Source organism: Agelaius phoeniceus, chromosome Z (genome assembly GCF_051311805.1).
Source record: "Agelaius phoeniceus isolate bAgePho1 chromosome Z, bAgePho1.hap1, whole genome shotgun sequence".
In the NCBI taxonomy this organism is placed as follows: domain Eukaryota; kingdom Metazoa; phylum Chordata; class Aves; order Passeriformes; family Icteridae; genus Agelaius; species Agelaius phoeniceus.
In genome coordinates this window covers 55877952-55904356 of record NC_135303.1, presented here as the reverse complement: position 1 = coordinate 55904356, position 26405 = coordinate 55877952, and the positions used below count along the sequence as shown (strand labels likewise).

Below are 26405 nucleotides of genomic sequence, written 5' to 3'. Positions count from 1 at the left end.
TTCTGTGACTCTGCACAGGGCTCCATAGCTGCTTTCCGTTTTCAATGTATCCCTACAATATGCAGGAGCTGTCAGTGAAGAAAGTGTATGGCTTTTCATTTTCAGGTAGCTGACTATATTGTGGGAGCTCCTCAGCACTTCACCTTTTCCTCCTCCAGTGATGAGGGTCTGAAATGTTTGTCTTCAGGACAGTTAGTGATTAATTCCAAGATCCTTGGGCGATGGGTTCAAAAGCTCGTTGTTTTTCAGGACTCCACTTAAAATTATTTTTTCTTCTGTGTCACATGATACATGATACAGAAGGGTTTACAATCTGTCTGTAATTGGGAATATGCATCTTCCAAAAACCCTCAGCACCTAGGAATGCCTAGGTGTTTCCTTTTTGCTAGTCAGTGACTACTGTCTTGGTTTAAGGCAGTTTAAGGGGGACACTCTAAAATGAGGTAGTTTTAATCAACCCCTTTCCACCAATAAGGAGAAACAAATATGAATAGCTGTTACAAGTGAAAAAAATAATAGTTTACTAAAAAAATGAAATAACAATGGGTAAAAAATAACAGTAATAGTCACTAGTTGGATAGTTATAAAGTTGGTGAAATCTCATTGACTCCCCGGCAACAAAGAGAATCTCAAAATGGTGGCATATCCCCTCCCCCAAAACAGCACCAGGCATGGGCAACCGCTGTAGGGAAACAGAGGGCAGATGGTGGCCGCCCCCCCACCTTGGAGGGCATGCAGCAGCTCTGTTGGCAAATGCAGTTGGCAAACTCTGGCAGCTGGGACTCGGCTAGGGCGTAGAACTCGTGGGGGGCCTTGGCCTTGCTGTCAGCAGCAGACGGGAGTAAAACTGGCTGGGGCGCCTCTCACTCACCCCTTTTTGCCTCAGCCAGACACTGCTGGTGGGCTGGGGTGGCTGCACGGAGCAGGGCTGCTCTGATCCTCTGGGCCTGAAGGCAGGTGTTGCAAAATTCCTCGGAAACAGGTTTTGATTGTGAAATGAAGCTGCTTGAGTTGCTACTGTTGCAAGTAGAGGCAAGAAAAAGCCAAGAGGCAAGCTAAGCGGCCAGAGACAGGCAAGAGTGAGATTCTGCCTGAGTGCCGTGACTTTTAAAGGTCCTGGGACAACCCCAGCCCCTAGCTCCTGCCCTGTCATTCTGTTTGCCAGCCACAGGATCCTATAGAGACAGTAATGGTTTTTTGGCACAGAGAGGTATGGAATACAGTAACATTTTGGGTTACCCAGGACAGAGACATAGCTGCTGCTTTGCTAACCATGTCTGTTGGACTCTAATGATGTACATCTTGCTACTTTACTCCTAAATACTAAATTTTCTGCACAGATCCCTTGACCTTACTTTGCTTTATAGCAAAACTAACCTTCAAGAGGATTTGGATTATCTTTGCCCCTTTCTCAAAAACTTCCTCTGCTGTGCTGCCCCATACTGTGATGCCATCAATGTACTGCAAGTGCTCTGGAGCCTCATCCTCTTCCAGTGCACTCTGGATCAATCCATGGCAAATGGTGGGGCTGTGTTTCTGCCCCTGGGGCAGTTGATTCCAAGTGCACAGCCCTCCAGCTGAAAGGAAACTGTGGCCTGACTAAACCTCTGCTGCTAAAGGAATGGAGAATAGCAGATTAGAGGTGTCAATGGTGGCACCACTTTTTACTGCCTTGGACTCCAGTCCACACTGAAGTTCCAGCACAGCAGTGCTCAGAGGTGGTGTGGCTTCATTCAGGCCCTGACAGTCCACTGGACTGACACACTGGCCATATAGGGCTGTTAAAGGGTGAGCAAGGCTGGCTGGCCACTCCCTGGGTCTCCATCTCCCAAATCAACTCGTGGCTGGGGACCACAGAGTCCCAGCTGTGCAGTTTTGCTGACACTGCAGTGATGTGGTAGTGATCAGTACCTGTTGTTCTTTGACCCTCAGCAGCCCCACAGCAGAAGGGTCCTCTGAGAGACCAGGCAAGGTATTCAGCTGTCTATTTTCCTCTGTCTCCATAGCAGCTATCCCAAAAGCCTAACAATGTCCTTTCAGCTCCTTGAAAAACCGTCTCCTGAGGTAATCTATGCCAAGGATCCATGCAGGTTCTGGGCTAGTCACTGTGGGGTGTTTTGTCACTCATTCCCAGCCAGGCTCACTCCAGCTTCCAGTGCAGTCAGGTATTGGGATTCCCTTGTCACCCCAGAAACAAGAGATGGATGCTACCCCTACACATCTCGATGGCATGAGGGTATACTGTGCTCTGGTGTCAACTAAAGCTTTATACCCTTGCGTGTCTGATGTGCCAGGGAATGGGATCCACAGTCCAACAGATCTGACTGTCCCTTTCCACTAGCTGGCTGGAGTCAGGGCCCCTCTAGTCCTGGTCATGGCTCTCATTGCTCACTTCTTGTAAATATAAAGTGAGGTCCCTTCAAGAGGACCAGAACTAACACCAGCCCTCCTATTCTGTCTGAGGGAGGATTTGCCCATTGGAAACTGGAGTGGAATTTATCCCTGAAGAACTTCCTGTGCTCCTTCCTGTGCTACTTCCTTTCAGCTCACATACTTGTGTTACTAGTGCAGAGGTGGTCTTTCCATCCCACTTCCTCATGTCCTGTCTGAGGTAATTCAGGTAAAACCACAGCTTACCTCATGGTGCGTATTCTCTCTTGAGCTGAGAGGTGCTTGCTGCCAATAGCAGAGACTCTGTTCCCATACTAGTGAGGCATGGGATATTGCCTCTCTAACTTGCTTGAGACATCTGCGTAGTAGTGAGAGCACCTGGTGAAATCAGGAGCAGAATTTAAAAAAAAAGAGCATTTTAACAAACCCTGAAAATATTATCATATTCTAGATAATATAATCTGATACAGGAATTATTTCTTTTACATGTTATATAAGATTATTTAGTAACAAGTAATAAGCCTATTATTTAGAGGTCCCGTAGTCATGCGGTCAGAGATATTTTCTTCATCAGATTATGAATCTGATCATGCAACTAAATAAGTGGTTACAGTCACTCATCTGTACCAAGGAACTCTCTTCACAAAGCAGAGTTGCCAATGTGTATATGAAGGAAATATTTGCATAACCACTTAAAAAAAATATTCCTGCCACAATATATTAAATCATATTGCAGTGTACTGAAACTACATCCTCAAAGTTGTTTCAACAAGTTTTTGTCTCTTAGAGGTAGAGATAGCTTCAGGAGAAGCAAGTTTGACTTGAATGGAATTTCTCTGGAGGGATTTTACATTGAAAAATACCAGACACAGCATGCTGATCTGTGTTTATACCAGCACAGTTAGATTTAGAACTTTTAGATTTATGATATCAATATAAATTAGCATCTTTCCTAAAAAATTGATAATGTCAGAAAAACTTGATTTTTCAATTCAGTGGATAAAGCTGTATGCATGAAGACTGCACAGAATCAGTTGGAGAACCTGCCATTCTAACATGAGCACATTTTGGGCTGGATTTCTTTTTCAGTAATTTTTTGTGGTGCTGTGGTACTCTTGCAATGTGAATGCACCAGCCATCTTGTCATTTTCAGATGTAACCCACTGCCTCTGTAGTCTGTCTGCAAAGTCCTGGTCGCAGTAATGTTTTAAAATCCTTCCAATTGTTTCCCAGTCAAACGTTTCAAGCAATACTTAATCATCCAGTGAGCTACCAAATAAAATACTTTTCTGTATTTTCTTTCTTAACAAAAGATTAGAAGACACATTTTTCCTGCTGAAACAATTTTCAGGTCACACAGATTATTCTGAGAAAACGTATTCTTAGTTTACAAGTAAACTAATTTCCTAATTTAAACTACTGTCCTTTTTTCCCCCTATAAATGATCCTCTTTATTCCCCTTTAAATTATCTTTTTCTGATGTCTGAGAAAGTAGTCTGTGCCATTCTAGTATGGTAGAATGAAACTGGTGGGGGAAATCTGTATTTTGTTTTCTGTTCAAGGGAAATCTGTAGAAAGGTACAAAACTGACAATTTGTGTACTGGTGAAGTTAAGTATATTTTGTAGGAGAAAATGACTTCTCTCTGGATTTGCTGGTGTCTATGTAGATCTAAATATACAAATGTTGAGGTTGTATGTGTGATGTAAAATTCAGTAATTCAGATTCTAGAAATGAGAGGCTGGAAAATGACTTGACTGCATTGGTTGTCAATTTCCTCTACTTTGCAGGAGCTTTTCCGAAGTTCATTTAGAGTACATTTTCCATTTCTTCTTTTTGCCTTCCATTATCTGAGGACTGTTGAAAAGCCAACAAAATGGTATAGATTCAATGTTCACCTTAGGTAAAACTACCTTTTTAGTTTATCAGTACTGGTTGTTTTTGCATAAGAGTAGCACAGAGGAGTTGAAGTTACAGGCAACCTATGTAAAGTTCATTATTATAGTTTTTCACTAAGTTATGAAATACCATTAGGAGCCATCACAGCCAGAATAATTTAAAAACAGTTTGTTTCAATGTAAAATGTAAGAGGTATTTGCTACAAAAATATTCTCTTGTTTTCTAGGCTATGTATGATTCTGCATTTTCATTGTACACTTGGGATCTGGTCTGACTTAAGTAAGAGCTGGTGTAAATCATTGCCCAAGTCCAGCATATTTCATCTGTATTTACCCAATTTGTAGAAAGTGCTACCTCCTCCTCCATATTTTCAAAATTCAGTTCTATTTAATCCTGCTGCTGCAAGAATGAGGGATCCTAACATGATTTGACGTGTATGCTTGTTCCCCATCAGATCTGTTTATAGGACAGATCCATTAGCAGTCTCTGAAAGACAGTCTTCCCAAGAAGGACATGCAGGATGGAGTAATTTCTAAATTTCTATTGTGAAGTGAGTCAAGTATGAGAGCCAGTGTCATGGACAGCAAATAGGACTGTTGATGGAGGGTAATGTAGTCATTCCCATTTTGAATTGGGTGTGACATCACCCTTTTATCTGGTGTAAGTAAGCTTTTCAAGTATGGAGGGATACAGTAGGAGACAAAATGTTCTTAAAACATCCTTCCTCCTCTCCTTTTCTCTGCCTTGTTCCCTCTTCTTTCACAGCTCCCCTTTTCTTTTCTTCTAATTCCTCTCCCTCTTCCCTGCTCTCTCCCCCTCCCAGCAAAAGTTCCTGCTCTGGTTATGAACTCAATCTTACTGACACATCAATAAGCAGAGATAAGAGTTGACTGATAAGAGACACTGCCAGTGTGCTGTGACCACCGCTTGTTAGGCCCACCCTATTTCTGCCACTGCTTTTTGTTTTCTGCAGGCTATCTGTATGGGCAAGTTGGCTCTTACACTGCAGTGCTATCATCTTGTAGGTGAATGTTCAAGTTAAGATGTGCACAGCAATCAGCACCAGGGATCCCCAGATGTTGGCTACACAAAGTACATTACCATAAAAAGTCAGTAACAATTCCTCTTGAATTTCCTTCATTGCTATGCAACTACTAACAAGAAAACAGGAGCCTTCTCTGAGTTTGGACACATAGTATGTTTGTGTGTTTGTGGATTTTCATCCCAAATCAGCCTCAGGATCTGCAGGTCTGAAAATCAATGTCTCTTGTAACCTTTCCCCCCCCTAGTTTTCTCAAAACACTTGACAGGAAAGGAAGTGCAATTCTTTAAAGGACTTAAAGTACAAATATGTTTCATTGTTTCTATGGTCCAGTGTTTCCTATAACTACTTCTGTGGGAATGCACAGTCTAATCTGTTAACTGATCCAAGGAAATATTGTTTAAGCAGTTGCATTAATTTGTGTTTGCCATTAACATAATTTTTTTCTTCACTGCCTTTGAACTATGTTCTGTTCTTCTTTCTTCATTTAAATACACTCAGTTCAAGAGTCAATTTGTAGGCACTTTCAGAATTAACCATTCAGTAGAAAAATCTGTTGTGGCTTTACAAAATAAAAACATGTTGTTTATACTTGTTTCAAGTAGACCTGTTGTAAGTGTGAAATAAAAAACTACAGTAAGATTTTCTATTGTGATATCTCTGTTAAAAAGTTCTTTGTTTAATGCTTCATAGTAAAGTTGCTTCTATTTAAAGCATTGAGTTTGATCTCAGCTTTGATCTAAAGCTTTTGATCTTGAAAGAAGGATGTTGTGGCAGTAAAACAAAAAGGCTAGGAGAGATTTTTTTTCAAGTGATAAAAGGATACTATCAAGATTTAATACACACTTGCTGGATCTACCTTTATTTACTTAGGTGTTTACAAAGTACATCTAATTCTATGTATTGAGAGTTTGCTTACACACATACTTTAATGCCCTATTTTTTTGCTAGAGCAGAGATTTCCTTTTGAAGCTTTCAGAGCTTATAGCAATATATAGTATAAGAGCATAAATAATTTTCAAAAGAGTATCAATAATTCTTAAAATACTGACTTTTGTAATATCATTTTAACTATAACAAGTATTATGCACTCTATCCTTTACTGCCTCTTGTTTTTTAAATATAAACATAAAAGCAGTTGATAAAATCCTGATTTAGGATTTAATAGTATTTGGATTTTGCATGGTTGACCTAAGTATCTTCCAACATGCTGGAGTTTGAATATCCTTTTCTGAGGGTGCAAGAATACCTGAAGTCCTATGCCTAAATTTAATTACCAGCTCATGGCATCTTGTTGAATAAATAAAGCCTTTAGCCAAGACCTCGATAAAGGGCTTGCTGTGGTGCATTATACCTACACAGCTGCTTTGGATCTTGCTTTTAATGTGCATTTCAGACCCTCCAAGGTAGTTTAGTGGTTTTATTCTGGAGGAGAGAGCAAGTACCAAGGCCAGTGTTGAAGCAGTTAGTGGTGCTGATGCTTTCTTGAACTATCCCCACTAGGCCATTCGTCTGTTCGTAAGGACCTGTGACAGAGCATGTTTATAGGAGGGCTCATAGGGAAGCGGCTTCCATAGAGAGGGTATCGTTAGTAATTAGGCTGCAAACCGTAACGAGCATGGATGTGGAGGTTATGAATGGCCGTCCCGTGGGTGATGCTGTCGAAGGGAGCGAGGGTTGGCAGCAGTACCGCCAGTGCCCGGGCCGGGCCGGGCCGGGCCCGCGGCCGCCGCGCTGGGATTGTCTGAGGCGCGGTGCCCCGGCCGGGCCGCCCTGGAGCCGGCGGGCCCTGACGTCTGTAAGGCAGGCTCCTCCTCTCCGCGGGGCTCCGGGGGCCGGGGCGCGGGGGCGGGGGACCCTGCGGAGGTGTTTCATTTCCTAGCGAGGGCTGCGGTCTGCCGCTGCCGAGCCCGGGAACGGCGGCACGGTGTGGGACGGAACGGGACGAGGCGGAAAGGAGCGGGCGCGGCTCCGGGGGCCGGCGGCAGGCGGACCCCGCTTCCCCCGCGCCTGCCGCCTCGGGGCCCCGGGGAGCGGAGCGCATCGCATCGCGGATCCTCCGCGGACCACCCCGCCTCACCGTGCGCTTTCTCCCCCTTGTAGCCCCTGCTGGAGGAGGGAGAGACGTGGAAGGAGTGTCAGCTCGTCCAGCAAGTGAGCGGCGAGGTGAGGAGGAAACCTTTCACAGCTGTTACGTTGCACCCGCTTCTTCCCCTTGCAGATCTGCTCCTGGAGTTTTCTACCTTACACACCATCCTCATCCTGCCACGCTTTTGCTTTAAAATATAATTGCTTTCGTATTAAGAATAAAAATATTAGTATGGGGAAAAAAGCCCCACCAAGTGTTGCTACTTTATTAAATAATCATGCCATCCAAATTTGGCGTTGGCAGTCTGGAACAATGTTCAAGTGGGTGGCTGGAAATAAATCTCTTGAAATAGAAGGTGCAAGGGATAAAGCGCAGAGGTTTTCCCCAGGAGTTTTCCACATTGCAACCATAACTTCCCATTTGGCAACCTGGTCTCACATCAAAATGTTCTTTGTGCAAAGCCCTTTAAACCAAAAGCTCTAAGATGAAGAACATCACCTCACATTTTGATCATGTACAGTTATAACCAGATTTACCTCAGACCACATCACTATAGAGAAGAAAAGTGCTTTTTCCTTTTCCAGTGAAGCAATGAAAAAAAGTTGTCTTGAGTGTCTTTATAGATATCTAATGCTGAGTAACTACAATCAGGTTGCTTCTCCTACCTAAAAAAGCACCATGATTTTGAACTCCAGGTCACAAAATGGATTCAGACAAACCGGAGGATCAGAAAAAGCGGCAAAAAGAAAATGAAGCAGGATGAAGTTGTTTTCCAGCAGGTAAGCAATCATGATGTCAGTTTGTGTAATGGGACAAAGGGCGGAAGATCCAAATAGCTTCCTGATTATGCCTTCTTAAGCTTGGTAGAGATGTTACTTAGTGTCTTCAATAACATGATTGTAAATGGATGTTACAAGATAAAGTTTCAGAGTCATTATGTAGACACAATGGCAATAAATTAATAGCCTTTTTAGATGTCTGTTTTCAGGAGACAGAATTTTCATCTGTTTGTATTTAACTGCAACATTCTAAGGAGGAAAGAGAAGGGTGCTTTCAAGGGTGCAGAGAAATACAGCCCTTAAGAGCTTTTGACAGGACCTGAAGCACTATTTTCAGATACTGGTAGGTGAGAGATAGTTTTCTTGGTAGATTCTCGAACAACAATAGATGTGATGAGCACGTTGAAACAAAATATTTGGACTATGTTGTTGACTCTTCATTCAGAGGGTGAGTTTGAAAATCATCCATTTGTAGTATAGTTTTCAATTTATTAAAATGTGATGATTATTTTAAAAATTACTACAGAGGATTTTAAAACCTGACTATAACTGAATTTAAACTGGTTTTAAATCAGTAAATTTTAATTAATCCATTGTGAAAGACCTGTTCAATAAGTTTGAGTTGAAAATTTAAATTACAATGTAGAGAGGTAAGTAGTTAGTTGATACTAAATAGCTGTTTTCTGTCCCTTGAGGGACAAAAAGGTGAATAAAGATGCACTTCCAAATGTATTATTACAACTGTGATTTTTTTGCTTGTTTTGATTTTGAAAAGAAAAATTATTATTGTATTTAAAAGTTCTTGTAACCTTTAAAGGATTAAAATAGTAGTGTGTTAATTTGCTGTTTCGACAGTGCTTCTAAAATGCTTAAGGAATCATTGCTGTTTCTGTAGCTAAATTCTTCCTGATAGAATGACTGCCAGCTCCTGTGATATGTTGCCTCAGTATGGGCATTGCAAGTATATGACAAATGTCCACAAAGTGCATTGTTGTGGGTGGATGATTTACCACCTCCACGATTAGCTAAAAACTCCCAAGTAGCATCCTTTAATTCATGACTTTTATTTTGTAACTGGAGTACATAATTTAGGAAAGATGTTCTGTGATGATGTGCTTTAGAATAGAGTCATCTAAATAGATAGAGATAGCATAAACTGTTTTACCAGGTAATTCCATTTCTGTTTATATTTCTGTATGTCGATGTGTTTGTGTGTATATGTAGCATTTTTATTTACTTTTATTTTATTTAATCTTTTTATTTCCTTTTATTTTATTTAATCGTTTTATGCTAAGATGAAGAAGATTTTTTAAAGATAAAAATTGTATTGCCTTGGGAATTTGTGAGCAAAATGCATTGATGGTACAAATAACACTAGTACAAACCAGACTGCATACATTTTGAAGCAGTTTTTAAATGGTGCATTTAAAAGAGGGTGGTAGATCCTCTGGTACGCCTGGACAGCAGGTTTAAAAGTGCCTTATGCTGTTATACCAATGCTAGTCTCTTTCTATAGGAGAAAGCTTCATTAGTGCAAAATTCTTTTGTACTGATAAAACTCCTTTTCTGTTACGGATGTTGTTCTCCAAGTGTTCCACAGTTTGTTAGAGAGAGCTTTTACCTTGCAGTGATAGAAATGCAAAACCTGATGTGTAAACATAAGATATACTCATTGTTTTTTCAAACAGTAATTCTAGAACGAGGTCTGTGACATATGAATTAAAATTGAAGGCAAGCATGACCATTGTCTTGTAATATCTATAAATATCAATAATTCATAGAGATCCAATGTAGACTGACAATACTGCATTTGCAAGATACTTAACCACATGGGAAGGAAGAGGCGTAACAAAATCTTATATTTGATAGCCAACCACTGACTGTTCACTGAGTTTGGAATTCTTTATGTTGCCTAAAAGTTTGGCCATTGCAATGGTGACTTTTTCAATACAGTTACAGGTAAGAGAATAGAGGAGAAAAAGAGTGAGGGACCTCCTTGGTGCTAGCTGAGCTTTATTATTTGGTTTCAGAGTTGGTTGCACTAGGTTTCCAACCCTGACTTGCCAGTGCAATTCCTACTCAGTGTAGGTGGTGCTAACTTCTATGTGAATTCTTGATTTTTAGTTGTGTCCACTTATAGAAGAAATGGCATTATACAGAAGTTAAAGTATTTTCAGAGATACACAAGAGAACAAGAAAGCGAAAAGCATGTAATTGAAAAGTAAGGCAACCTTGAAGATAGCAGAGAAATAGAAATAAAGATGTTGAGTGGAAACATCTGAGGGAGATGAGAAGGCAAGTGATAATAAACAGAGAAGTTCATAGAGCTGATAGCAGCTCACATTACAACTGTGATTAAAATAAGGATACTGATATATTTTGCTACACCTTGAAAACTGAGCTTTGCTTTGATCATGCTTATCCTTTCAAAACAAGCACCAGCTTATTAAATGTGGCATCTAAACTTTAAAAACAAGCACTAACTTTTTATATGTAGCTTCTAAACTTCCATCTGCCTGCTGTTGGATTTTCCTCTAAGGTTTCATGTGCCTATGCTGTCTAATTTTCCACTGTTATTTTTCTTCTTTGTGATAGGAAGTCCTATTTCTAATATAAGGTGGATGACTTTGCTGTACTGAGTCACCACCAAATCAAAGCACCTGTGTCCAAGTACAAAATATAGGACAGAAGGATAACTATATGGGATAAGTGAAACAGAATGGTGAAGGCAAGGTTGCTGACAACTGCTGAGGAATTGCTTCTTGAAAAAAGTTGCCTTCTAAACAGTTAAGTTTGTAGGAGTTGACTTTACATATGTTTACACATATTTAAAAAACATTTGAGGATACCATGTGCTAGATAAAACTATGTGGCTGCAGTGTTAAGTGTGCTCAAGAGGAACCAGTGGGGAAGCTTGTGTAGAAAGGTGGGGTGCTGCTCTCCAGTGTGGATCCACATGGCAGGTTACGGCAGTGGAACAGAACCGATGAGTGTGAAAGACTTCTAGCCGAATAGGTGAGGGTTCTCATACTTTTGCTCTTCTTCTTTATTTAGGTTATTTTGTTTGTTTTTAAGCTTTTTTTCATTTCTAACCTTTTTGCTGTCCTATCTCTGAAACTGCTGTTCTGTCTCTGAAATGGAAAAAGATGTTATTTTCTTAACACCTTTTATGCCAATTTTTTCTTTCCTACTTCTTTTTCATACCTCATGTCTTTCCCTGTCTTCTTTTGACTCATTTGGTCACCCTTGGTATTGTTCATCCCTTTCTGTTCTCTCAGAAAGGGATTACTTTCAGTCTCTCTATCTGTTTGAAAAAAATGGAAAACCAAGCTGAAAAATTGAAAAAAAGTTACCTTTTGCTCACTGTGTTTTCTGCTTATAATTCTCTGTAGCTACTCTTCTTATAGTATGTGTACACATACACAAACTTAAACACATTCACCCTTTGCATTTCTACTTTTGTCCTCCTTTCTATTCTTGCACATGTTTTACTCCTCATTTAATATTATGCTGTCTCTTCAGGTTGTCATTTATCTGGTCAGCACATTTAGCAGTCAGTATGTGAACGAATACAGAATGCTGTTTGTGTATGAAATTTAGAGAAAGTGTGACAGAGTTGATAAGAATTACTTGGTTAAAATAAGCAGTGTTTTATAATGAAGAGTATGACAGAACTGTTATAAATGGTGTTGTTATGATGATAATGTTTGATAGCTGACTGTGTCTGCTTGAAAAAAAAGATTCCGTTGTCCTGTCCCTGTTAGGCAGAAGAAAATGATCTAGTCAGATTAGCGGAATTGTAGTGTGCCATCTGTATCTACTGGGGAGCAACATCTTTTCACTAGAAGACTAATTCACTTTTACATAACTTTCAGTGTCAAAACATAAAAGCTGATTTGATCATATTTCAGTAGTAGAAAAAGTGTCATCAGATGAGATAACAAGGATACACAGGATTTAGGAAAAACACTGAAATAAGCATGCGTATATATTCACACTAGATAAGGAACATGTTTCCTGCATATGATCAAAATTGCATTTGACTGTTTCAGTTTTAGTTTGATTGTATACTGAAACTTCAGGGAGTGAGTCAAATTTTCTAGAATAATTTCTGCTGCTTTCTCAGAAATATTGTTTTCTTGTGTTTAAAGTTTGTCTGCTAGTTTTACTAGCAATGTGACTTTGACTTTTTTTCCCATTGGTTGTTGCTATTGATCCTTTGTGTCACTCCAGAGACTTATATTGTCAATATTTAAGCTCTCTTAATAACCTGAGCATAAATTACTTTGTTGATATTGCTTTTAAGTTTTAATAAAAAATAAAAAGCCCAAACTAGTTGTGATATATATGACTAATGATAAATGCTATCTTTGCCCTTTAATAATGAATTCACCACCATAAGTGAAACACAAGAAACAAATCTTGTAATTCTCTAAAATGAGTTGTCTTGTTATACTGCCAGTAGAAAATATTTTGAAGTCTGATAAGAAATACTGATAAAAAATACCGTGTGGTGTAAAAGAGCTCTTAGTTAACTAGAAAATTTATTCAGGGTGCTTCTGCTAATTCAGGTAACCACTATTATCATACAGTGCATAAAAATTACATGAAATCTTTAATTGGCATATATTTTTTGTTTGTCAAAATGAGTTTTTTTATTTTAATCTACCAAAATAAGGTTCAAAGCAAGGATCAAAACTGAAATAATCTGGTGATCTTGTGCACTGCTTAACAGCTAAGAGAAACATGGTGAAAAAGAGATGCTTCAGTGGTGTTATTTGCAGTACCAAATTCTGTTAATTTCACAGAACTTTCTAGGAACCCTGTAAACTGGGCTTCACTGATTACAGAAAACATTTAATTCCTTTCTCACTCAGAAATTTGAATGGTAAATTTTTCCCAACTCACGTACAAGATCTGATTTGCATTAAATGTTGTTAAGCTGTCTGGGAAATACACACTGTCATTTAAAAGCTTTTTTAAATGAGTACATAAAAATATAATTTCAGGCCATTGGAACTAAACAATTTTAGTATTTAGTTCTCCATTCCTAAAAAAATATTTGTATTTCTGAATTGTTCAGAAACTTTTTAATTGTGCTTTTCTAAAGAACTGTTGTTTTTTAGGATAGTGCTGCTTCAGAATTCACCTAAGAAACATCTAATAGAACAAGAAAATACTGTGTCTGTGTGTAAAAACAAACAACCCCCCCCCCCCCCAAAAAAAAAAGAGTGAAATTTTTGGTTTAGTATTTTTTTTAATAGTCCAGTTCTAACCACAGTATCAGCTGTATCTTATTTCCAGTAGTGTTATGCCAGAATCATAGTTTTCTTTACAGTAGTACCCATCCCTCTTAGTAAGGAATTGCTTTTCATATGGAGCCTCCCAGATATGTATTATCAAAAAGTGAATGTTCTCATGAGGCTACATTTTTAGATCAATGAAGCAACTTATCCCCATGCATATGTGAATGCTTCTGCTCCCTTTCTGACTCTGAGATAACCATATCTAAATTAGGAGACCTCAGGCCAGCATGGCTATGTCTTGAAATAGTTTAAAGTTTGCAGATATTTACATCACTGTTAATTATAGTTGTCCAAGTAAGCAACCATCCTGTGCAATGGTAAATTAAGGCCACTGTGTTGTAAAATACAAGGTTTGTCCAGAAAGGCAGAAAAAGGCACTTTCAGTGGAAGGGTTTATTGCTTTTGATTTGTAGGAAGAATTAGTTACACATTTGTGATTGAGCACTTTTAAGAACGTGGTGTTTGTGTATGTTACCACATGATCCTATCTAGAGCTACACTGCTGGGATTGACTGCTGCACTAACTTTCTCAGTCTGCTGTTTTTTCTCGTTATAAAGCCCTATTTTTTTGGTGGTTGAAACATGATCATTCATACCTTAGCTTAATAAAAAGAAGTTTTGTCTTTAATAGGACAGGAAATGGAAAATGTGAGAACAGTTTTATTCTTTCCCAAAAAGAAAAAAGCCAAAAAGCATTTGATAGTTTTTAATATTTTGAAGCGTATGCCTCCACCAATGTTTACACAGTGAATTCTGAGTGGTGATGTAGTGAGTTCTGGGAGCAGAAAGAAGGCTGTCCCTTTCAGGGCATTTGCAACTGGAGCAGCATACTACGTTTGGAAAAAAGTGGTGTACTGCATTCAAACACTCCATAAGTTTTCTCCTACAGATTTTTCCTATGGATTTTTTATTAGCTGAGAATATACACTTGTGCATGCCAGCTGAATAATCTCCTTGATTAAATGTCCCCAGGTTCTTCTTGATGTGATTGACTATAATGACTCCTAAGGAGGCTTAGTGGTCTGCTGGCTCAAATGTGTGCTTTATTTCAGTTTTACATGTGTTTTATTTCAGTCTTATATTTATTACACATTGTCATAAATAGGCTTAACTATTTTTTGATGACTGATCTTAGCCATTGTCCTCATTGTATGTCTATTTTCAGTTTGGTTTATGTTCACATGCTATATAGGAAAAGCACATGTGTAGTAGTCAATAAGTGCAGACATTGTTTTTTAAAGTAATGTACAAGCACAGAAGGTAAAGGCTAGGCCTTTTGCATAACCTGTTAAAAAGGTTTTGGTAGTTCTCAATCTGTTTTTTCATGGCCACAGTACTAAAAGTAGTCATGGGTACAACTTAAAATACTGTCATTCTCTCCTTCCCCTAGTCCCCTAAGAAGCTCTTTTGGAGGAGGACAGTAGCTCACAGTTGAAAGCAAATGCATTCTTTGTTGCTTTAACTAAATGGACAGGATTAAATTCTTAAAGGTGTGTAAATTTTACTGTACTCATTTGGTCTGTGCTGCATATATTTTCTTGTGTTACTTTTCACGTGGACACAAACCAAGTGGCTGATCACGACTGTCTAACTCATCACATGCTTCATATGCAGGTTTTGTGAAACCTGTATCAACATTTGAAACTAGACTACTTCTTAACATTACCGTGTGTTTGTTTGTATAGATATATATGTGTGTGTGTGTATATAGAGTGTATATACATATATATAAGTATATACACATATATATGTGTATATACATATATATGTATATACACTTAAATTTCCATAGTTTTGATTAAAAAATTATTGCCAGTGACAATTTGCTTAATTAACTACAAGATTTTTTTTTTTTGTCCTCATTATGTGCTCGAGCTCAAAGTGATTTTTCGAGAAAAGCTTTTATTTTTATCTGGAAAAATTGCTTTCTGAAAAGAAAGGTTAAACAATTACATTGCTCTGGATGTCTTTTTCCCCTTTCTGCCTTACATATAGGTATTCACTGGGCATTTTCAATTAAAGTTTTTAGAGCTCTACATCAACCATGTTCCTTTAAGAGAGGTTGTGGGGAATGCCCACAGAAAAGCAATGCAGATGTGCGAGCTCCATCATTTTTGGTTTTCCTAACAGATGTGTAAAGAGGAAGATGATATGACTGTCCCAACCACAGGAATCATTTTTTGTTGCCACTTTGAGTTTATGAGATGGTTTGGTCACGAGACACAAGTTCCTTGTTGAAATTTGGATTCCATTACTTTTGCTTCTTAAAAAATTTAGTGCTTTGGGTTTATGAACTATATTCTGCATACTCTTCAGGCTGCATGCTCTAAATGTGCTGGATACCATGTAAAGAATTTGTCTTACAGTTGGTTTTCTTCTGCACTCATAAATACCGGGGTAAAAAACGGTCTTAGGACTTAGCATGGAACATTGATGAGGGTCTCATGTTCTGTCATCCATATTTCAAAAGAAAATTAAGTACAGCTAGAGACTATTAAATGTTTCCATGCTCAGGATCCTGTTTATTTCAAAGAAAAAAATGACATGTAGTGCCAGTTATGCAGTAACTATAGTTGTCTTGTTTTTGTTTAACTCGGTTTCTCTGTGCTTTGGCTGTACTTTTGACAAACATGGTGAAGCTATTAATATATAAAATGTTTTGCTGAACCAGGCCTTAGTCATTCATCCTCAAGATTTACTTTTGAAGTGATCACTTCCTCATTGAAGAAGAGATTTGATTTCTCCTAATTGCCCTGAGAGTTTTTAACTGGGGGGATATTTGTCAATATTTTTAAAGATATCTATTTATCTGCGTATCTAAATTTCACAGTATAGATGGCACCTTTGGGAGAGGGCAGATAATGTTTGAGAGACAATAACTGTAGAACCAATTTGTTGAAAGCTCAGTTTCCTTTTATGTCCTGCAATTTCTTCACTCCTGTTTTGCTTGTTAAAGAGAGACTGCTTGTTAAAGCAAAAAGTAGGTTCCCTTATGAGTGTATGCCAGCTCATGCAAGATGGAATTCTTGGTCTATCACCCAAATATACCTTCATTGTTGCTTGATGAATATGGCCTATTTGTTGACAGCATATGTTACCCTGAGTAAACCTTTTAGGTTTTTAAATGCTTCCAGAAGGAAGTAAAAAAAATGTTAATTTTGTCTGGTGTGGAACACAAGCAGCACATGTGTTCATATTTAGGACCAGTGATTGCCTGAAGGGCTTGGGAAGCCAGGGGGAGTGATTTCAACTTACCTGTTTTTATAGATGGGAATATGCGAAAGGAAGGTGCATTTTGAATCTCTTGGTGGTCAATATAATTAATATGCCATACTTTAGTTTTAATACCCACCCTTATTTTATAACCTACATAATATTTTCCAAGGAATTAAAACTTTGGTCTTATTTGAAAAACTACTATGCTTATTTATCAGTAGAGGAGAGGAGGTGTACCTGACAACAAAATGCTTGTCTGTACCACATGCATTGCTCCTAATTTTACAGCACTCAGAGTTGCATCAAAGACACTGAGACATTTAAGATAACTCAAAAGATACTGCCTAGTAGTGTGAAGATAGGTTTTTATGGAACTCAGTGTATACTAAATGTCTTCAACTAAACAAGTGCCAAGTACTTTTTGTATAAGGACCTCATTACCGTTGTGTGAGATACCTCAAAAACACGTAATATATTTTAAAATTCTCTGTCCTTCAAAACTGAAATAAGAATGTTTATCTCAATTTTGCAGATCATAATCCAAAGCATGGAGATAGTAGATAGCTTGTCTGCAGATACCTAAGAAAGTTGGGCATGACGAGAATACATGACCCAACACAAACCTTAAGTTGAAGGCTGTCTATATTACAGATAAGAATTGAGCCATGCATTCTTCCATGAAGCGTTAGTCTTCTCTGCACCAAAATGCATAACCTGCAGCATAGATGAGAACAGATCAGTCATAGCTAGAACTATGACTATGACTTCATTTACCCAGACTATGAAAGGACCAGTGCATACAGCAAAGCAATTGAAAAGATGATCTTGAGCATGGGAGGATTATCAATAATAATATTGTAAGAGAACATACTTTCTAGAAATGAATTTCAGCTACAGTGATTTTAGATTATAAGTATCAATATAGGTGTTTGCTTTGAGTCTATTTAAAATTATAATAATTTAATGGACAACTGTTTACCTTTCTGTCTTTCTTTGAATGTGTGTGTGCAGCCTGTAGCCTTTAATGCAAAGGGAGAATAAAATAATTAATAAAACGTTGCTAACTCATGGGCTTTTTCAGTGCAAAAATTTTTGATTGTAAAACTTTCAGGCATTGTGTGATAAGGTGTTGGAGGGTAAGATAACAGCTGGAAGTCAGAAATGTTCCTGTGTGTTGTGTCTTCACAGCATAGAAAGAGGTATGATGGCAAGTCTGTTCCTGTTTTATTAATTTGGAGGTAGTAGAGAGTTGGAGCCTGTGATAAAGAAAATAACATACATGGCCCTTTGCTACAGAGGTGTATTTATCCTAGTGATGTATGTTGCTTCACAGCTTATGTGAGAAATGCAGAATTAAGCATCTTGTGTGAATGTCTTGTGTAGCTATCCAGCCTTCTGGTATAAAGTCGCATGCGAGTAAATATTTAAAGAGTTGTATTTAATAGGAAGTATCTGGTCAGACTATCAGATTCTCTTTTGCTTCATCAGGAAGACATGGCCTTTTTCTCAAAAAAAACCTGTTTTGTACTTCCAGAGGATATTTCATATCTTGTGCTTGTTTTTAATCAGTTAAAGTCTGTGAATATCCCATATAGGAATTTGTTTGAAGTGTTTTTTTGAAAGGAAGGTTGTGCAATACCAATGACCTAGATGGCATGTAGACACTAAGTCTCTTCATTTGTTTTCTCTTGTCCAGAGAATAGAGATGGGAAGCATTCTTAGAATTATTTTTAGATTTTTAAAAGTCAGCCTTGATTTCTCTATGTAATGGTAATCCCTTGGCTAGGCCTGAAAGCAGTGCTGTTTACTCTTCAATAGTGCCATGTGTTTGAAATTTTTTGTTACATTTTGATGCCTCTGTTGGGGTTTTTTGTGTTGTGGTGGTTTTTTTTTTTTGTTTGTTTGTTTTTTGTTTTGTTTTTGTTGTTGTTTTCAATAAAAGTACTCAGAAACTTCAAATTATACTGGGTTTTCATACATTAACTGCTTGGGTGTAGAAGAAAGTGCTACCCTATGTATCCATTATTCTTCTCATAGTGTGCCTCAATCACAAAGTGTTTTGATTTATTGTTGTCTAGTTTGCATGTGTCTAAAAGATCACTTCCTAGCTCTATAATTGTGTTGTCTTTATGACATCATATTTGCTATGACAGAAAGATGGCTGAGCAGTTTGGAGTCAGTGATTCTGGTTTCGTTCTTAGTTTATATCATGCTTATTTTCTATTTACACATCCATCTGAGAAGTGAGCTATAGCTCTCAGTGCATTTTTACACCTCCATCATGGAGCTGCTGCTGTTTTAGTTGATGTCCCCCTTTTTCTAGAATAAAAAGAAACTGAGTGCATCACTGTGTTTCTCTAGCACCTACCATTGCTCCTCATTCCATTTACACACTTAAAATGTATGAAAGTTGTACATAGATGTTGTCTTAACCATGCATAGGCTGCTGAATTACAGAATATTACTATCCTTTCTTCTACCACACAAATGAGCTGTGCTATGTAGAAAGTGTAAGTAGTTTCAAGTTCTGTGTCTTTGTAAACTAAAAATATTCTTATCTAAGTGTTTCGTTACTTGCGACAGTAAGATAGTATTTGTAAAACATACTGATTTTGGTAAATGGGAGAGTTCATGGAGTTTTTGTTTGTTGTTGCTGGTGTTAGAGCAAGACGGATGGTTTCAACTAAGGGAATTGTGTTCTTTGGGCTATGCATAAGCTTTTCACTATCATACCTAAATCTGTGTTCAATACAATGTGATGGTGTCTAAATCATGTGGTAATCAGTGTTTGACTACATTCACTTTCACCAGTGAAAAGCTAGGGCTTTTCAGCTTATCTTGAGTCATCTTGATCTGAATGCTTCTATTACCATCAAAATTTAGAATAAGCCAAATGCATAAAGTGTTATAAAAATGTCTTTTTATGACAAAATAAAAATCCCTTGTGACTCAGAAAATCTGCATTGGAAAAGTTACTTTTGAAGACTAGTGAGTTTTACTTGGCCAGAAACATTGTGAGTATCTGTTAAAATTTATAAAAATCTGATTATGGATGCTGAAACATGAACTCTGGATTACTCATTTACAGATAGAAAATAAACCTCCAAACAGAATAGCTGAGTACTGATTATACAGAGGAAAAACAGGAAAATGAGAAAAGTTCGATCAATATACCATCACCTTCATTATTGTGATTCTAATGATATTTAAAATTTTAATAAATTTCTGAGTCACAGTATGTGAAGTGACCCATTATTATCAACACAAATAATATCCTTGAGATTTCACAGTGCTTATTGCAAGCTCACATGTTGTCTGAGGAGATCTAGGTAGGCATAGGAAAGGAAGAAAGGAAAGGATAGGTTGGCCAGGAGGCTACCCTGGGGTGCATCAGGCACAGCATTGCCAGCTGGGCAAGAAGGGGCATTGTCCTACACTGCTCTGAGCCGGGGTGGCCTCACCCCCAGTGGTGGGGGTTTTGCTATACAAGGAGCAGCTGAGGCTGCTTGGTCTGTTCAGCCTGGAGACGAGGAGACTGAGGACAGATCTCATTGCAGGTACAACTTCCTCATGAGGGGAAGAGGAGGGGCGGGCACTGATCTTTCCTCTGTGGTGACCAGTGACAGGACCCCAGGGAATGTCTTGAAGTTGTGTCAGGGGAGGTTTAGGTTGGATATTAGAAAAAGGTTCTTCCCCCAGAGGGTGGTTGGGCACAGGAACAGGATCCCCAGGGAAGTGGTCACAGCACCAGCCTGGTTGAGTTCAAGAAGAAGTCTTTGGATAATGTTGTCAGGCACATGGTGTGACCTTTGGGGATGGTGCTGTGCAGGGCCGGTAGCTGGACTTGGTCCTTGTGGACCTTGTGGACTTGGTCCTTCTAGGTCAGGGTAATCTGTGATTCTGTAACTATAGAAGGAAACTTAAAGCTCAAGGTTTTCAGTTTGTGCTCAACCTCCCCAGCAAGCACCCGTGTTTTTCACTTCTGGGATCTGTTTCTGTGGGAGTTTTACAAACAACCCCTACTAGTGCCTTTTAAGTACTTCAGAACAGGACACAGAAGTAAAGTTGTTTGAAGTTACAGGTAAGAAGAATTTGTCTACTTATATTGCATTTGATTTCAATGTTAGGAGTTGGGGGATGAGAATTAAAAGATATATGAAGGGAATGTCCATTTGAAGATGTCCTTCCTGTTCTGGAAGCTAGCTTATAGTGCTAGTGCCTTTTCTTTTGCCAGTTTATTGAATTTATTGCCATCTTGGCTTAGTTAAGAGTGGATTTGGGTGGGTGTTTTGCTATGCAGACTCTTTCCAAAGCACTGGCAAAGATTTACAGTAAATCCAGCTGAGTTTCCCTGAGGGTTTGAACTGAAATTCTGACTTTCATATTAAATTAGGAATGGTTACAACACAAGCATTATTTGTGAAGTTTTTATGAAGCATGTGACTAGCAAAACGGGCAACAGTGATGCAAATCATTGGTCAAAAAATATATCTAGGATACAAAGAGCTCTTATATGATTTGAAGGGACATAGATAAAAAGACAGCCTTAATATGTTAAAAACAAAAAAAACCACCCCTCCCTCAAACTTCTTTGTGCAGGTTATCCTTGTTTGAGGATTTCACCTCAAAAAAGGGCTTCGCTATTTTTTTAAACACCTAAAATTTCAGGCAACTATTCCATGTATTTCAACCAGGCAAAGTTTTGGGGTTTGGTTTTGTTTTTTTTCTGTTCAGTTGTGTTTTTGCAATACTTTAACATACTTTGGCAAACATCTTCTGGTGTGTGGTGGTGATCAAAAGTACTTGCTATTCATTCCCATGGCTTTATTTAGGTCTATATTGCTGTTATTCTTTGTGGCAGGCTGCTGCTGATATTTTTGCTAATATTTTGAGTCATATCATGAATGAGAATCATGGCATAAAGATTGTCCATGCCATTCCAGTCAGAAGTCTCCATTAAACATTGAAATGACCCCTCGAGTGTATATTTTTTTCCCAATATGAAATTGTGCTATGCTTTGAAAATAGCTCTTTGACAAGTTTAGATTGATGTGTGATTAGGGAAAACAGTTAAAAGTTCTGGCAACTATCTATCTACTTTTTAGTGTTCTTCATGGTTCCTGCTGGATTAATCACTTGCTTATGGCAGAATTAGCATCACTGGGTTCTTAGAAGGAAATGAACGATAGCGACATAATCGTGAAGTCAGGCTCTCCACCTTGCAAAAGCAATCCTTTTATTTTCCTTTCACCAATGTGGAAATGCAGACAGATGCATCATATCCCATCTGTCTGCATTTCCACATTGGTTCCTTATAATTTTCCTCTTTATTTTTTAGGGAAGATTGAGTTTCAGCAAGCTCATACATTGTCCCTCTCTTTGCAAAAAAAGGCTATAATGAGTGAAAATCCATCTCTAACCAGGGAACGTTTATAGATGTATTACTGTAATGAGCAGCTGTGTTTTACCTGATATAAACCTCTGTTATGCTCAGGTGTTTCTGGTTTGCCTGTGAAAAAAAGGGAGATGATGAAAGGATAATCTCTGCTTGTTTTGTAATTTTTAATTGTCTCAATGGGAAGCAAATACACTTTTTGATGGAGCCACTCCATGCTACTACAGCCACACTTCTCTTTTTTTTTTTTTTTTTTTTTTACCATTATGTGTCTATTCGTGTGGAAGATAATGTTGTCTATAATATAAACTGCGGAGACCTGATTCTTTGTAACTATGCCTGTTTTAATGTGATGAAGCATTTTTGGATGTGTAGAAAATGCTAAAATTGAAATTATATTAAGAATGTGATGGATTAATTTTAGCTCAAATATGAATGAAATCTCATGTAGCTATCTTCACTTTGTCACAGATGGAACACCTTACTAGTGTTGAAGGCGCACAGTAATTCCCAGCCTTCACAGCCTCTTGGCTAGTTCAAGAAAATTTCTACATAAAATGTTCTATGTTTTGTGGTTTTTTCTAATGTCTTGGCTCCCACACAGAAGCAAAATATTAAAATGTTCTTTGACTACACTGCTTTAAGATTAGGTAACAGGGTTTTTTTTGAAGTCTTTCCAAAAACCTCTATCTTCCCTCCTGAAAAATCTTAAAATCTCCTGAAAGGCAGGAGCAAGAAGTTTGGGGGGAAAAGAAACCTTAAAGCTGACAGCAAAAAATGGAATCTGTATATACTTGAATCTCTGATAAAGTGGGTTTTGATTAAGTGCAGGATAAATTTTAACAGAAAGCTAACTGGTTAAACTGGGAGTTTCCACTATTAACATCATAAAAATATTAAAAATAGAATCTGCAGCAAACAGGATGTCTGGTCATAACAGTGCAGCTTTGGCTGCCTGGTATTTATGCAGCTGACCTTCTGTGCTGACATCAGAGAGCAGTGAGGAGCCTCGTGACTCTGAATAAGAGTCCTGTTTAATGTGCTCACACCAACATGGTAGCTCATGGAAGGAATGAGCTAGCCATTAAGGAGTAATGTGAGGAAATGAATTTGTACCTCCAGGGAGCAGCACATACACCACTCCTGCTCTGTAGCTGACACATCCCTTCTGTAAAGCTTTAATTTTGCCTCCAGTTGTAGCCAGTGGAACTTTTCAATTTTTTTTTTCACAGTCATGTTATTTTTTTCCTCTGATATTAAATTTGGAAGTAGGGTATGTGGTATGTAGGTGAGTAGTATCGAGACTTTATTCCAAGTTCCTAAATTACTTGTACCAAATGGATTAACAAACCAATAGTTATGGGAGATGGGCTGTGCTGCCCAGGCAAAAGGACACAGTGAGCACTCTGTGCATCATGGAGTTGACCATTTACAGTAGAACTATTAAGGAAACATCTTCTTCAGCACAATAGGCAGGTGAACATTCCTGCTGTTTGAAGCCTGGACCAGACTGGCTGACACTTTAGCACAGAGAATATTTTGTGCTCACAATCCCTGACTATCATGTGATGGCTTACAAGAGAATCGGGCTGGCTCTGGAGAGCTGCAGCACATGGGGCTTTCATTATTGCCATATGCAAATATATTATTTGCATTCATGTTGTGAAATGTGGTCAGCCATGCCAACTGCACTTAGTTGAAATTAACCTTCTCTATTGTGTTCTTTTCTGTTGCTCTTGAAATTTGCATCTCTTTCAACTGAAAAGCAGACTGACCTAAGTTTGAGGAGAAAATCTCTGTATGTATCCAAATAAGAGGTAAAAAGTACCTAAGAATATTGGTCTTGTATACTGAATATGTACATACAGATTATCATTTTGGCTCACTACTAAGTTCTTAGGTTTTTGGTTGTACCCTACTTTCTGATTTTTCTTCCTCTTCCTTTTAAAGGAAAATGTTTGCTTACAGCACCAGAAATTCTATTGTGTATCAGCATATGTATTAATGGCATATTTGAAATAAAAGTTATAAGCCAGGAATACCTATTTCAAATATCTCAACACCTTTTTGCCAAGCCAATTGTTTAATGAACCTTTGAAAAGAGAGATATAATGTTCAATTAACTGAAGGAATGTACAACACTCAAATACCACACCCAGCCTGCTGAGGAGGACAATATTTTTTTGTGCCTACATGCCCTTGCATAGTTATGGGGAAGGCTTTGGGTTGGTGTCAGTTTATAGTGGAAAAATACAAGTCTGAAGCTATTGTTTGTGAAAATAAAATGTGTATGTGAATGCAAAATGTTGGAAGAGCGTATGATACGAGAAGTGTATCTATTGTAGTGAAGTGAGATTGACAAAAAACTCCTATGAAGTTTTGATGGCTTTTCACACTGCAGGAATAAAGCACAGGATGTAGTGTGTGTGTACCTATGATTTGGCTTTCTCCCCTTCTCTCAAAACCAAAAAGAAGTGCTGTATTTTAAGAAATGTAACTCTACACTTTTAATTGGTTTCATTACAATTCTTTTTTTAGTTTGAAAGAGGTGGTTTTAAAAAGAAGTTTGGCAGTGCTGCTTTTTTGACCTTGTTGGTAGGTTGTTATTAATTCCTGTTAAGTCCTTGCTTGGTCCTCTTCAAGAATGATCTTTCTATGCCTTCAATATCTCAGCAAAGTTAGGCTTGCAGAAGACCAAACACGTTTGGGTCTGTGACAGGAGAGGATGTGGATTAGATTTTGAAAAGGTGGGCTGGTCTACAGCAAATGTACTTGACGCCCACAAAAGGCTTCCTTCCTCCCCACCTGATGTCCTCACCAGCTGTCCTGACTCCCTGCCTGTTGAGGTTCACATGCCCGGGTGTGGCCAGAGCTTCACTTTCACAGCCTGCTTGTTTTTTCTGCAGAGGTATGCTAGGGGTGCAGCAGCCTTTTCTCAAGAGTGTGAGGAGGCATCCCACAGCTTTGATGATTTGAGCATTAATCATCGACTAGAAGGCCAGGTCCTTAGGTGCATGAGGCTGTGTTGAGGGTGTGGGCATTGTCTGCATTTCTCCTTGCTGACTGAAGCTGTACAAGAGCCAGCCTGCCATGATCTCCTTGCCTGATCCCTTTTGCTTTGAACAAGCCATAGTAATTCTTTAGAGAATGCTCTGCCAGTATCATGCCAGCATGGAGTATGTTGAAGCTCTTCACTGCAACTAATGCTAAAAGACTGGAGCTGGCATGTAAAATCGGCATCAAATATGTTTTTTAATCCCTCTGTTCCCAATTTATGTGCTCTGAAGTGATCAAGTTGATAAATTGCATTACTCTGGGGTGAGACTCTAAGAAAAATTGAAGAGTGTGCTCTTTCATATGTTCTGTCCACAAACTATCGCAAAACGGAAGTTTTCATATCTTCTGTGCATGTTTCTACAGAACAGTGAAAAGCTACAAATGCTACATTGTCAATCATCAATACACATTATTGATGGTAAGTTTTCATAGGAAATTAGAAGGCACTCATCTGTCATGGACTGATAGTAACTTGGCTGTATTTTAATGGGCAGCTTGGATCATTCCTTCTGCTTAAGCATTAGTAGATACTTATTTTGTTTCCAAATAATGACCTTTATGAAAAGAAGAAGAGGGTGACTAAAACCATAAACCATAATCTATTCAAGATTTAAAAAATTCTGGTTTTTTGAGTCAGAAGCTCTATCTTCACATCTCATTTTTGTGCATACCAGGTTTCTACACATAGGTACACAAGGCAGAGACTGCTGCATGTTTCTGTGAAACAGAGTTCCCAAAAAAGTAAAAGCAGATTTTTCTAGTCCAAACCATATTTTGCCTTTTATTGGTCAGTTAGACATTTTAATACTGGGCCAATTTCAAATCTAAGCAGCATAGTTCTGTAGCAATGGGCTATTCAGAGAGTTCAGTCCTTAAGCAAGCTCATCGCAGGAGTGTGATGCCTATGTCCACAACAGTCTGCAGTTGGTCAGGTGGGGTGAAAGACCAAAGGATTGAAGAGTTCAGACTTAGCTGAAATTAGCAGAAATTTTTACAAATGTGGGATGCACACAATTATTGTTCTGGGAATGAAGCCACTGAATTAATGTTAGCAGATCTGTTCTTTTAAATAATTTTTTGTTGTTTAAATAATTGTTTGTTGTTTGTCGTATCATACTTTTGAGTTTGGAATTTAAACTTGAGAACCTGAGTAAAACACATATGTCTGTCAGCTGTGATGGAGGAGTACTATATGTTTTGAGTGAAGCCCTTTTTTTTAGTCCCATGCTGTA

The 26405-nt window shown here is 38.4% G+C and overlaps 1 protein-coding gene across 9 annotated transcripts in view; it reads left to right on the top strand.

The window, feature by feature from the left end:
• The window catches only part of AOPEP (aminopeptidase O (putative)), a 184998-nt gene that overhangs the window by 101120 nt on the left and 57473 nt on the right, over nucleotides 1–26405 (top strand). For 8 of the 9 annotated variants that reach the window (XR_013179820.1, XR_013179819.1, XR_013179818.1 and 5 more), the window contains 2 exons: nucleotides 7435–7497; nucleotides 8116–8199. Coding sequence is in view for 4 of the 9 variants with exons in the window: in XM_054652037.2 (XP_054508012.2) it covers nucleotides 7435–7497; nucleotides 8116–8199 (147 nt within the window). In the remaining 5 variants the exon portion in view is untranslated. Of the gene's footprint in view, nucleotides 1–7434; nucleotides 7498–8115; nucleotides 8200–26405 lie in introns of those variants that run through there. The other variant, XR_013179822.1, reaches the window with a different exon arrangement.